At 39.2% G+C, this 13,199-nt stretch overlaps 1 protein-coding gene across 3 annotated transcripts; it reads right to left on the bottom strand.

Moving 5' to 3' along the window:
• Positions 1-6,654: 6,654 nt before the first annotated feature.
• Positions 6,655-10,058, bottom strand: LOC136675902 (small ribosomal subunit protein mS22-like). Of its 3 annotated transcripts, none has more exons than XM_066652704.1 (8): positions 9,874-10,058; positions 9,455-9,600; positions 8,795-8,959; positions 8,258-8,401; positions 8,096-8,179; positions 7,420-7,565; positions 7,200-7,308; positions 6,655-6,877 (listed from the first exon to the last, which is right to left on the bottom strand). In XM_066652704.1, exons 1-8 carry the CDS (start codon positions 10,001-10,003, stop codon positions 6,788-6,790), a joined length of 1,014 nt encoding a protein of 337 aa, XP_066508801.1. In that variant the 5' UTR covers positions 10,004-10,058; the 3' UTR covers positions 6,655-6,787. The 3 variants fall into 3 exon arrangements, with proteins under 3 accessions (XP_066508801.1, XP_066508799.1, XP_066508800.1); XM_066652702.1 differs by having other exon boundaries at positions 9,455-9,619; positions 9,875-10,058; XM_066652703.1 differs by having other exon boundaries at positions 9,455-9,609; positions 9,874-10,056.
• Positions 10,059-13,199: the final 3,141 nt, after the last annotated feature.

The following is a 13,199-nucleotide window of genomic DNA, read 5'->3' as shown; positions in this document are numbered from 1 at the left end:
ACTAAAGACACAATATAACAGACTATTGATCCTGAAAAGAAGAAATTTTACTGTGGAGATTTTTTTAATGGCCCTGTGAACATAGCATGTGATATGACTGAATGTGGAAACATAAATATTAGGACACCTCATGAAAGCCTTTGTCTTTTCTGAACATATTTAAACATATGGGCATTTGACTTTGAACAGCAGTGAGAGATGGAACTTATACAAATAAAACTGAAGAAATTACTTATAAACATAGGTTGTACAATGTAATTGTCTTTGGCAGAGAGGATTTGGCACATTTTTCATGGGTGCAACCCACATACTCAGCTCTACTGCTCATCCCACAAATGCATGTTCCTTACAAATGTGGCACCATTGAAAAGGGAAATTAACAGGCTTTTCAATGGTATAAAATGTATTGCCAAGAAGCATTGTTACAACAAATAAATTATCTACAAACACAAATTTCTATATAAATATTTATAATATTAGAAATAACCAGCCATTGTGAATATACACACCGTCATTCAGTGTTTAAGCAAACACAACTTTATGAATTAAACTCTGCACTTTGGGTTATTATATTTGTATTACACCTTCTGTAATATCAATTTCAGATTCTTGATAATCTGACAATTAAGAAATAAAAATGCCATAGGACATTTACTCCACAGTTCATGTTTCCACATATTCATCATGTCACTTGCTATATTCACAGGGCCATGACAAACATTCCACAATGACATTTCTTCATATTCTGGATATCAATAGTCTGTTATATTGTGCCTTCAATGAGCCTTTCAGATTTCTGAGACACTATATTATGCTTTTGATGTACAAATGATCCTAGAAATATTTTTTCAACTCTCCAATGATCTCCTAAATAAACAATAATCATATAAAAATTGGACCAGGCCAAAGTGCTTTGGAGGCATTGTTTCATGGAAGTGTTTATTGTAGTTGAATACAAGCAGTTAAACTTTTATGTCATGAAATATTCTTAGATTGATTTCACAAATTGTTTTACAGTGAATGAATACAATTAAAAGCATTAAAAAAAAACACAATTTAAAAACAGAATGGAATATGGTTATTGTATGCAATAAAATAATTACAAAAAATAATTGAAAATAAAAATAATATTTAAGGACTGTGCATTATCTAGCAAAGGAAAAAAGTCAGAAATGCAGTAAATGCTTATTCTACATGATCTGATTATATTTTCTCATCCATATCACAGCTTTTTTGTTTATGAGATTTAGAAATATACAGTTCTAGGGATGTTTTTTGTTTTATAACAGTACTAAAATATTTTTTAAAACTGTAAACCATAAACACACTACAAATCAACTGTTGCCCTTTTCCACATATTTAGTGTTGTTTGCATGATCAGCCAATGAATAAAAGAATATAGACCAAATTAACATAAATTAGATCATCTGCCTTAATGACAGCAGTTTTTGTTATCCTATCTAAATTTAAATTAAATTCAGTGGGGTTATTTGTTGCAAAATAAATAACCTTCATTATTTAAAATAATAAATAAATTAACAAGTTTGATCTAAGCAAGGACTCAGAACTACTTGATTTAAGATTTAACCAACAGTAAACTTTATTGGTTTTTTGAAATGATTTTACAACGTTATTTATGTGTCATGATTTATGGACGTTAACTAATGAAGTAATTAAGTTTAACTTAATCCCGCTGATGCAGTTGAGATCACTAATAAAACTGGCAGAGAGCCGCCGGCAAAGTGGAAGTCACTAACGAACTGGCCGGCTCTATGGAACGCCATTGGGCTCTAAACATGTGAACACATGCACGTTAAGACCTTATTAAAAATTGACGTGTTAACACGTAAGATTTTGTCATGATAACGTGACCAAAATGACATTATATTTATATATGTATAATGTTTATACAAAATCTCATAAAAGACATTGTTCAGAACATTAAACACTGAAAATGTTTCCATTATTTGGTTATGTTGTTTCAGCAATAACGCCATGCACCTGTACGAACATCATGATTCCCCACATCAAAAAATCCACACAAACTTTTTAAGCCATTCTTCTTGCAGGATAGTGGCCAGGTCTCTACGTGATGCTGGTGGAGGAAAACGTTTCCTGACTCGCTCCTCCAAAACACCCCAAAGTGGCTCAATAATATTTAGATCTGGTGACTGTGCAGGCCATGGGAGATGTTCAACTTCACTTTCATGTTCATCAAACCAGTCTTTCACCAGTCTCGCTGTGTGTATTGGTGCACTGTCGTCCTGATACACGGCATCACCTTCAGAATACAATGTTTGAACCATTGGATGCATATGGTCCTCCAGAATGGTTCGGTAGTCCTTGGCAGTGACACACCCATCTAGCACAAGTACTGAGCCAAGGGAATGCCATGATACGGCAGCCCAAACCATCACTGATCCACCCCCATGCTTCACTCAGGGCATGCAACAGTCTGGGCGGTACGCTTCTTTGGGGCTTTTCCACACCGTATCTCTCCCAGATGTGGGGAAAACAGCAAAGATGGATTCATCAGAGAACAATACATGTTTCACATTATCCACAGCCCAAGATTTGCGCTCCTTGCACCATTGAAACCAACGTTTGGTATTGGCATGAGTAGCCCGTGTATATTGACCCTGTGGAGCACATTTAATTCTGCAGTGATTTGGGCAGCCGTGGTCTTGTTTTTTTTTGTTGTTTCACTCCGGGTTAGCACCCGAACAACCCTGTCAGACAGCTTCCTCTTGCATCCACAGTTAATCCTGTTGGATGTGTTTCGTCCTTCTTGGTGGTATGCTGACATTACCCTGGACACCGTGGCTCTTGATACATCACAAAGACTTGTTGTCTTGGTCACAGATGCGCCAGCGAGACGTGCACCAACAATTTGTCCACTTTTGAACTCTGGTGTGTCACCCATAATGTTGTGTGCATTTCAATATTTTGAGCAAAACTGTGCTCTTACCCTCTGCTAATTAACCCTTCACACTCTGCTCTCACTGGTGCAATGAATGAAGATTGGCCACCAGGCTGCTCCAATTTAGCCATGAAACCTCCCACACTAAAATGACAGGTGTTTTAGTTGCATTGTCCAAACCCTGTATATATGCAAGAAGATGCATTATGTGTCTGGGATGTACTCACAAAAACATGTAATTTAGATGCACTGAATTGTGAGGGAGTTATGGGAAGTGTAAGAAATTACAGAAGGTACACTGTAAGTACCCATTAAATACACTTTAAAACACAGTAATGTACACCATAAAACCTGTGAAGATATGCAGTAAGTGCCGGCAAAGTACCAAAGACGTGGGCTGTATTATAAAGCGTTACCAGGAAAAAAAAAACATGCAAGCAGCAGTGTAAACAAGTAAAGATCACAGTATCAGTACAGTGCAGATAACGCTAAAAAGTGGCAGCATAGACTTAAGTACTGACATCTCAAAATTACAGTAAAATGTAATAAAGCACAGTAAATGATCACGATACAAAATGCTGGTCAACTTCTAGTTTGAATATTGGCCACCAGTATTTACTGTATTTTGAACACGAGACCATCACCACACCAACTTAACCACAATCTAAATTGTTTATTTATGTTGGGCAGAGATTTTTTTAAGGAGTAAACAACACTGAAACAGCAACAACAGTGGCTGGAAGACACACTTATTGAAATCACATACCAATGTGAGAACGTTGGTTAACTACAGATGACGAACACTACCCACCATGCAATGCGCTATTACGTAGTTGCCCATTCTCTATTCACTGTCACTATTGCCAATGTTATAGGCTGAAACATTTAGTTCAAGCTCTAACGTTGATCCAACATTGTCGAAATTTCAACATGAACCATAATGATGGTTCTGATTCAAAATCAACATTGTTTCAACAACACTTTGCTATCTGCAGCACAGGACCATATTTGTACATAGCTCAATGTACCTTGCATTTTGTTATCACATCATGTTATAACCAGCACAGAACCATATATGTACGCTGCTCAATGTCCCTTGTTGCATTTCTGCAACATTGTACAATGACCAGTAGATGACCAATTATTAACGTTGATGAATATCCTCAGAATGTCGTGACTTTCAAAAACGTACAGTGGATGTCCTCTTCAAATCAAATTTATTTGAATAGCACATTTACAACTGATGTTGTCATAAAGCTGCTTCACAGAATTCCAGTAAAGACAAAGATTTGACATGAAACGTAAAGAATGTAAAAATCACCCAGGTGAGCAAGCCAGGGGCGACAGTGGCAAGGAAAAACTCCCTCCGAGCTGAGAAAGAAACCTTGGGAGGAACCAAGGCTCACAAGGGGGGACCTATCCTTCTCTGGTCAATCTGCTGGTAATAATAGTTAGGAGTGCATGAAAACTCCAAAATATGGTGGGCAGCTAGTCCAAGGCAAATGGCAGCTGATCTGAAGCGTGGAGCACGAGCTCGACAATCAGTTATCCATCAGTGTCCAGCCATACAGGTGGGCGGTTGTTTACTCTGAAAAAGGTAGAGGGATGGAACTGATCTGGAATTGGAGTCTTGATCTGTTTGGGTGTATGCAAAGCAGAGTATGTGAACATTTCCAGAGTGTGCCTAATGAGATCTGACTATAACAGCTTAACTAAAAGGAGATAACCAGAAGGACACACAGATGCGTGAGCATCGTAAAACATTGGCATCCCTCTGCTCCACTGTCCAAAAACCTGAGTGATCACGTGCAAACAGTCGGACAACAGCACCAAGTTTACTATAATTCCCTGTGTCCATAGATCCCTGAATCTGCTGCGTTTATCTGAGGAGGAGCATTAACTACCAAAAGCTAAACGGAACAAATGAGTTTTCTGTCTAGATTTGAAGAATGAGATTGTGTCTCAAAGTCACAAACATTTTTTGGAAGATCATTCCAGAGTTGGGGACTTTATATAAAAAAAAAAGCTCTTCACCCAGCTGAGGCCTTCTGAATTCTGGGAACTATTAAAAAGCCAGTACTCCGTGATCTGAGTAAGTAATATCTTGAAGATATACAGGAGCAAGCTCAGGGCTGTCACGCCTTCTGGTGAACCGACTCTATATCCTAAACCCAAAAACTCCACTTCCCAGAACTCTTCTGTTACATGACTTCTCCAGCCATCCGATCGACCTATCACAACTCCAACTCTCCTGAGTATTGATTGAGTACACCTGTATTGGACCCTTTAATTCTTTTGGACTTTGATACTCTTTCTGGTTTCTGGTTCTGGACTATTAGGACTGCCTCTAGTGCAGGGGTGTCAAACCAAATCCATGGAGGGCCGTGTGGGTGCAGGTGTTCTTTCCAACCATGCAAAAGCCCCACACTACTGAAAGTCAAGATCTATTGATTAGATCCAATGATTAAAAACAGGTGGAATGAGGTGTGGCTTCTGCGTGGTTGGAAAGAAAACCTGCACCCACACGGTCCTCCGTGGATCTGGTTTGACACCCCTGCTCTAGTGTTTATGACTGTGTTTTTGCCTACGTGTTCCTGTTTGCTGGTGTGTTTACCCTTTGCGTGTTCAAGACTACTCTGTTGGATTTCCCTTATCATTAATAAACAATTTAGCCTCTTTTGTGGGTGTGTTCTAGTCTGAAAGCGTTACATAGGCTTTATATGTCAATAATATAATTTTGTAATCGATATGGAATTTAGCAGGCAGCCTATGAAGTGAGACAGTTCTGATGCTGATGCTCATATTTTCTAGTTTTAGTCTGTTGAAGTTTAGTTAAATTTCTGCTAGTGCATCCTGACAGTAGTCTAGCCTAGAAGTAATAAAGGCATGTACTAGTGTTTTTGCGTAGAGCCTTGTGGAATTCCAATTCTTACTTCAGAATAATTGGAAGATAAATCATTTACCTTCACGAAACTGATCACGTTCTGTTAAGTAAGATTTGAACCATGATAGGGTTTCCCTGTGATTCCAAACATGTTTTCTAATCTTTTATCGAAAGTTTATCGAAAGATAGCACAGCTAGCCTTGGTCATGACGAGAGTTGTTCAGTTCCGTCTGTCTGGTTCACCAAACTGACCCACTGCTTTAGTGTGAGGTTAGGACCGCCCACTCAATTAACATACAGGTGCAGAAATTCAGAAATGTTCAAATAAATAAAGTAAAAATACAGAAAAAGCCCAAATAAATGTTGATATATGGAAATGTATAGATAAATTTAAAATATTTATTTTGTGTGCTTTTTCATGCAAAACACACCATGCTCCCTGAGCCAAGGTTTTACGCTTCCCAGTAGTGAACCAAGGTGTTTTTTTTTTTTTTTAAATAAGCTGCTACAAGGCTCATGAGGGCCAGAAACTTAATATTAGGCTTGTTTTCATTTCACTGGAGAAAATCATTGGCCATCGAGGGTTTAATTTCACACCGACAAGTCAGCGCCAGCCAGCAGGTGCATGTGTTAGTCTTAAACGACAGTGTCTCAGGCAGTGAATTCTTAACCGGTTAATATTTAATAACCTTCGGCAAAAGCTCTTGGAGGATCTTAAATTTTCAAACGTCTGGTTCCTCCCCTCCCTCCTCCTCCTCAGTGGCTTTGATCATTTCACAACACAAGCATTTAAAGATGCAGAAAGATGATTTAAAGAAACTTAAATTCACATTAACAAGAAAATCTGCACAATTTATTAACAAAGTGTTGGGAAATTTACAACAATCATCCATTTTAAAAATGTAACTGGTAGTGGTGACATTTCTAAAACAATATACAGTGAGGAATTTCTCCGCACTTCTGACATCGGTGCGGTTTTCTGTTCATGCCGAGCTCAGTGCCATCCTCTTATTGTAAGATTTTAAAGCCAGTTTAATGAATCCTGCTCTCTGAGACTCTGAATCAGCAAAAATCTAAGAGAGAAAAAAAACACAAGTTAATTTGACAAGAATTCGATAATTTGGTATGATTTTGAACCGAGGTCACTCGTTCCGGGCTGATGCTCTCTGTTCAAGATTACTGCAGTTTTTAGCCTTTCTTAATAAGTGGGGTCGGAGGCTGTGTCCCACGGACGTGTGGGAGATGTCACCATGTTTCAGTGCGGTCAGATTACCAACCAACCTCAAACCTGGGACTGTGTTCACAGTGCATTATTAAACGCTGGAGAAAGTGTGGTGAAGAAACTCAGAGCATGCTGTTATGTTTGGCGTAGTAAACCTTAGGGCAGTGTTTTACCTTTAGCAGCTCGACTCCACTGGTGTTTTGTCTCTGAGCCCGAAGAGCCGAGTCGCTATGAGGATGCAGCAGATTAAAGAGACGCACCAAACACACAGCTTCCTCAAACCTGTGATCACAACACACACCGCACATCAGCACAACACACACAAGTCCCCCCACACACAAATACACTACAAACATTATTTGAAAATTTGAAAGTTTTCATGTCTATACTCACCATTCTCTTTGCAGCATTTCTAACAACAGACCATCAGCTCTGCGACTGCAGACCAAATACCACACCAGACCCCCAAAAAAACGAGTGGAGCGGAGCAGGTCGTATTTCCCATTGTTCTCAATGTCCTCATAAGCCATCACATGGACCTGTCAACGAGAAACAGAAATAATCCATATATGGCAACATTTGTGTGGGCACTGATTGAACACCAAACTTTAACCTGTCAGGAACAGCATCTGTTGTTTCTGGAAAGCTTTAGGCAAGATGTTGGTGTTAGGATCTGATGCATGGAGACATCAGAAATTTACTAAGCTCAGGTTCTGATGATTATATTTTGTCCTGATCAGAAAAAGCCAGCACCATTCGTGCCAAAGTTACCGAACTGTGTTCCATCACTCCAGAAAAAACAGTTCCACAGCCCAGTGTTCAGGGGATTTATACCCTTCCAGCCCAATATTAGCCTTGAGCATGATAAGCTTAAGCTTATATACAGCTGCCCCAGTGCATCCTATTTCACTTCTTAATTTTCTGAAGATTATAAAACAGTGAACTGACACCTGAAAGACTGTTCACACTGAGGGTTTCTAAAAGTATCTGAGTTTAAGCTAAATATTACAAAGATCTCTCTGATCTGCAGATCTCTCCGAAAAACAGCAGAACCATTCTCCACACGTACCCTTTTAAAGTCTGCAGAGTCTGGCTCGAATTGGACCAGGCAGTGCTTGAGAACCTCCTCATGTCTGTTCTGTCCAAATGCAGACTGGACATAAAAAAGTGAAGTAATTAATTTAATTTCACTTTATTTAAAACATTTAGTGCAGTTTTCCGTGTTCTTCACCTTGAGGTTTTCCTCCTTAAAGATAGGTGGCGCTGTGTGCTTGCGCCCCTCTTTGGGGAAGTAAACCTGTATGAACCTGTCTCTCTCTTCCCATGAAGCTTTTCTCAGGATCCCACTTGGCTCTCGCACCAAAATAAAACGCTCCTAGAGACATAGAGCGAGTCAGAGAAAGATGGAGAGGCACACAGGGGCAAAGGGAGCGAGAGAGAGAGGCAGAAAGTGAGATAGACAATTAACATTTTATACATTAGAAAAAGTACCACTTTTTTATTATCAGACAAAGTAATTGAAGCAATACAGATATTGCTGATAATATATAAAGTACACATTTTCCATATTCTGAATTTTAAGAACAGTAATTTTATTCAGCTTTGAAACTAGAGCACTCCTAGGAAATAAAATTCCTCTATTAAAATTATTGTACATTTTTTTTAATACTGTGAATAAAATTCAATTGGATTGAGCATAGTTCCTGAGTAGGCCCCTCACTGACCGCGGGGTCTGACCGCAGGATGTCACAGTGTGATGAACCCTTACTCTGTGAGGAGTGCTAAAGTTGATGTCGGTAAAGACGTATTTGGCTGTGTCACTTCCTTCAAGCATTTTATCTTCGCTCAGAATGTCCTGGATGGGCTTCCTCTCGTCTAACACAGGGGGAGACTCCAGTAACTGCTTGGCATGTTCCTCCACTCTGTGTATGGCCTGTAACACACACACACACACTACTAATAAACAAACTGACATTAGACCTCGTCTGATTAGTGAGATTGTTGCTGGAATTGTTACAGAGTGCATGATGTTTACAAGGCATTTTTACAGGAGGCACAGCTCTGTCTTCTCTTTGAGATTTAATCAAGCCATACCAGCCCCTGCACCTCCCTGAAAACGGGAATGATTTGTCAGTGCACTTCACACCTCTAAACAACAAGTAAAGGCTTTCTTTTTCATTTCACCTCTTTCTCCCTCTAGTCTTAGTCTCTCTGACAGGAAAATGAACAATCCAGCCTGAGAATGCTCTCCTGTTATTTATTTTATATAGTTTATTCATTAACTTTCTTAATTGTATTATTGTGGTTATTTACTGTAGTTATTTGAGTGTGAGAATACACAATCTTTAATTATTAATATTGTTTTGTAAAAAGGAAAGATGGAGATGTTGAGTGTGAGAGTGGGATATTGACTCGAGGAAGAGCTCACCTCCTGCAGCTGAGCGTCCGTCAGGAGTTTATACTTCGGAGGACTGAGCTCCTGTTTAATCGGCTGAAACACTTTATTCAGGTCCAGACCTGTGATCCGGCTCAAAATGTCCTGGACTTCAGGATCTGTGAACTTCACTCTGTCAGCTGGTTCAGCTCCGGGACCAAGAACAGGACAAGGGGCAGAGGACACAGAATCAATTAAATTCTACTTAATTAATAAGGATATGCGGTTGCAGACAACGAATTAATGAGTTAATAAGAAATATAATGTCTTATATTTACTGCTTAAAAGTTCTACAAACATGTTAATATTAGTCTGTTCTTCGTACATGAACTGCGACTGAATTTTAGGAGCTTGTTAATGTGGAATGGAGAAATTCGAAGAGAGCCGCAAGGTCAAACGGTTTATTTAGTCACCTAAGCGATCCCCCGCCACCGAGCCGGCCACCAGAACCTCGCCTTTACTCCCATACATGGCTCTGAGAACACGGATACCGACACCGGCTCCCGTTCTGAACATGCGGACAACGCCAAACCGAGACGCCATCGCTACAGCACAGACTGCTCCTTCGGTTGATAGTGGTTTGTGGTGCTTTACCGCCCCCTGCTGGACTGGAGCGGGCAGCGCCTGGGTCGTGAGGGCAGTGTGCGCGTGTGCGCGCGTGTGTGTATCAAACTGTTCATGTCAGAATGATTTAACCCATTGTCTGATTCGAGGTCTTCCAGCGAAGGGGTCTTCCTTTCATCCCTCTGCACTCAGCTCTGGCCCATGTTTGTGAACATTATGTAGATGAAGATATTCCTCCTTTGTTGCCTTGTCCCAGAGTTCCAGATCCTAATGTCCATTTTTACAGCTCAGTGCATGGTTCCAGAATTTCAGTGTAGATTTATTTTGAGCTTGTCCATCTCCCCCTGCATGTGCTGGCACCCACCAGAAGCTAATGATCATGTCAGACACAGTTTCCAAACTGAATAATGACTGGTTGATCTGTTACATATAATAATTTATTCTACACTACCAGTAATATCTGACTGATTATGGCATTCCAATTTTCTGTTTGTAATATCTTGTTTTTAGCCAAAATGTACCTTAGTTCATCCTGTTTTTTTTTTAACATCAACATTTTTCCAGCTCCTTTCTGAACAGAAGTGTTGGTTTCTCTGTGAAACTAGTGTTACACTGTTTTGTTACAGGAAACTGTGCTGGTCAGGACTCCATTCAGGAAATGTATTCTGTGTCTGTTTATTGTGTTTTCTGCAGAGTTCAGAAATGAGTGAAACGGAAAGGGTTTGTGTGTGTGTGTGTTGGGTTTTAACCAGCAAAATCTTTTCAAGGCTTGTTAGTTTGGGTATTTTCTGTAATGCTGTATTCACTGAGCAGGTGAAAAAGGTGATACACATGTCTAAATGATGATGTATGGTGATAAAAAGTAATACATAATTATAAAAATAATAATAATAATAATAATGATAAGATGAAGAAAAAAAGTTTATATACTAATATGTATATTATATATTATCAAAGGTGATAAATTGTGACAAAACAATGGATACATGCTGATAAAAGGGGATATCAATGATTGTGGGGAAATGCAGCTCTAAGCTCAGTGTCTTTGAAAATGGAACATAGAAATAAACTACTCATGTACATGGCTAAAGTTTAACTTGTCTGTAAGTTTTTATTCACTGTTTGAATTACCACAAAAACTAGTTTTTACCTTGAGTTGTTTAGTTTTGTGGCAGTGAGTGTGTGAGTGAATATGTGAGTGCGTGTCACCCTGTAGAGGACTGGCGCCCCATCAGGGGGTGTATTCCTGCTTTGCACCCAGTGATTCCAGGTAGGCTCTGAACCCACAGCAACCCTTAATTGGACAAGCGATTACAGACAATTAATGAATAAATGAATGAATGTTTAACTGTGTTGCACTTTCAGTAATGCAGTTAGTCATCTCACAAATTTGGAAACATTTCCACCTTAAGGAATCAGAAACAGCAAAAAATATGTAAATGGTACCCACCTATGGAGCAGGAATAGAATAATCCTTATTTTCGTTTGTGCTTTTCCAACATTTGGATTTCTCTCCATTGTCTTAAACAACTCTAGATGCCTCTGCCATGAACAGAGATAGAGAGAAAGTCTAGCATACCAGACAGAAACAGTTTGTTTTTTCATTCATTTACAGACACTGGGTATTCGTAAATACATTAGACTGATTTCAAGCATGCAGAATTGAGAGCTAGAAAATGGTGATGAAATATCTTTTGAATTTTATGAAAAGTATTTATTGACTACAATTGTGAACTGCACCTTTAAAGGTGGTAAATAATGATAAATAATACTGCTCCAAAAGGTCCACAGACAACACCATTGCATTAATAGTAAACATTGCCTTCACATACCTGGATAGAAAGAACACATGAGAATGTTATTCATAGCATCTCTGCAACTGGTTATAGGACATCCTGACAGTCAGACCCCTGGTGGTGAAAGCAAAGAGACAGCTTCTTTTGCGAAATGACTGAGCACAATGACTCCCCAGGGAAGCGAGACAAGAGGACAAGATCAGTGCTATGACAACAATCTCTGGGCCTGTTTACACCTGGCTTTAAGATCCATTTTGGTGATTGGATTATGTATGGATTTCACTTGTCCACATGAAAAGCCAGGTGTATACCCCCTTCCCCCCCACACCTCCCTTGTCTCCATAAAACTGGACATAGTTCTTTTCTACCGGTCTTGACTTCTCTGTCTTGCCCAAACATTCCTCTGGACAGTCGTGGCACTCACCATGACTCACCACTGTGGCTGCATCTGATCTGAGAACTGTGAACAACCATGGGAAGTGTTTAAGGTTGACAAAGAACAAATGAGTGATTCATTTGATAAACAAATTTTGACAGTAAATAGTTTTGTTCTGAGAACAGGAGTAGTATTTTAGCAATTCAGAAAATTATGAATTATTTCATGAAAACTAAGTGTATTAACAAGATTTGTTTTTTAAAAATAAAAATATTTACAGAATATATTGAAAGTGTTAGATTATTTTCTTATGATATAAATGTGTAGTTGTCTTTGTCTGTGAGTGAAGGGAACGTTTAATGAAACATTTGATATAACATTTAATCTGAGACAACAAACTGCAAAAATGTTGAAGCTGTTTCCTCTTCTCTTTCCACAAACAGAGCGGACAGGGAGACAGTAATCAGTGGGCATGCAACAGAGGAAAGAACATGTATATGGGTGAGAGAGGAAATTTGGGTGATGAGTGAGTGGTATGCTAATTATAGCTGCAAACTCATTAATGCTGCTCCACTCCCACAGACCAATCAAAGGATGCGGAAAAGACCCTCGTTTGTCTCTGTCATCTTGGAGAAATTCTGGAAGTGGCCTAACACGCAACCACTACGCTTCTAGACAGAGAAGATGATGGAGAAAAGAGAAGAAAACCATAATGATAACAATGGAGCGTTATTTTATCTGTAAAGATGAGCAGTGAACATCTGCTCGATAAAGCGGACGTCCTGCCGAGGAGTGTTTCTGTGACACTGTAAACTCTGGGGACATTGAAAACACTGGATGTTGTTACGTAAAACATTTTGTTTGTGTGTCATTATAAAATTGAGGCTGAAAAACACAAGCTGCAGAGTAATATTTTACCAGCAACAGTGACTACATCCCCAGGAGTGAGAGTTAAACAGGTGATTTAGGTGGAAATATGTGGTAATTACAGACTATATTTTCA

Source organism: Hoplias malabaricus, chromosome X1 (assembly GCF_029633855.1).
Source record: "Hoplias malabaricus isolate fHopMal1 chromosome X1, fHopMal1.hap1, whole genome shotgun sequence".
NCBI classification, from domain to species: Eukaryota; Metazoa; Chordata; class Actinopteri; order Characiformes; family Erythrinidae; genus Hoplias; species Hoplias malabaricus.
This window is presented reverse-complemented; position numbering and strand designations above follow the sequence as displayed.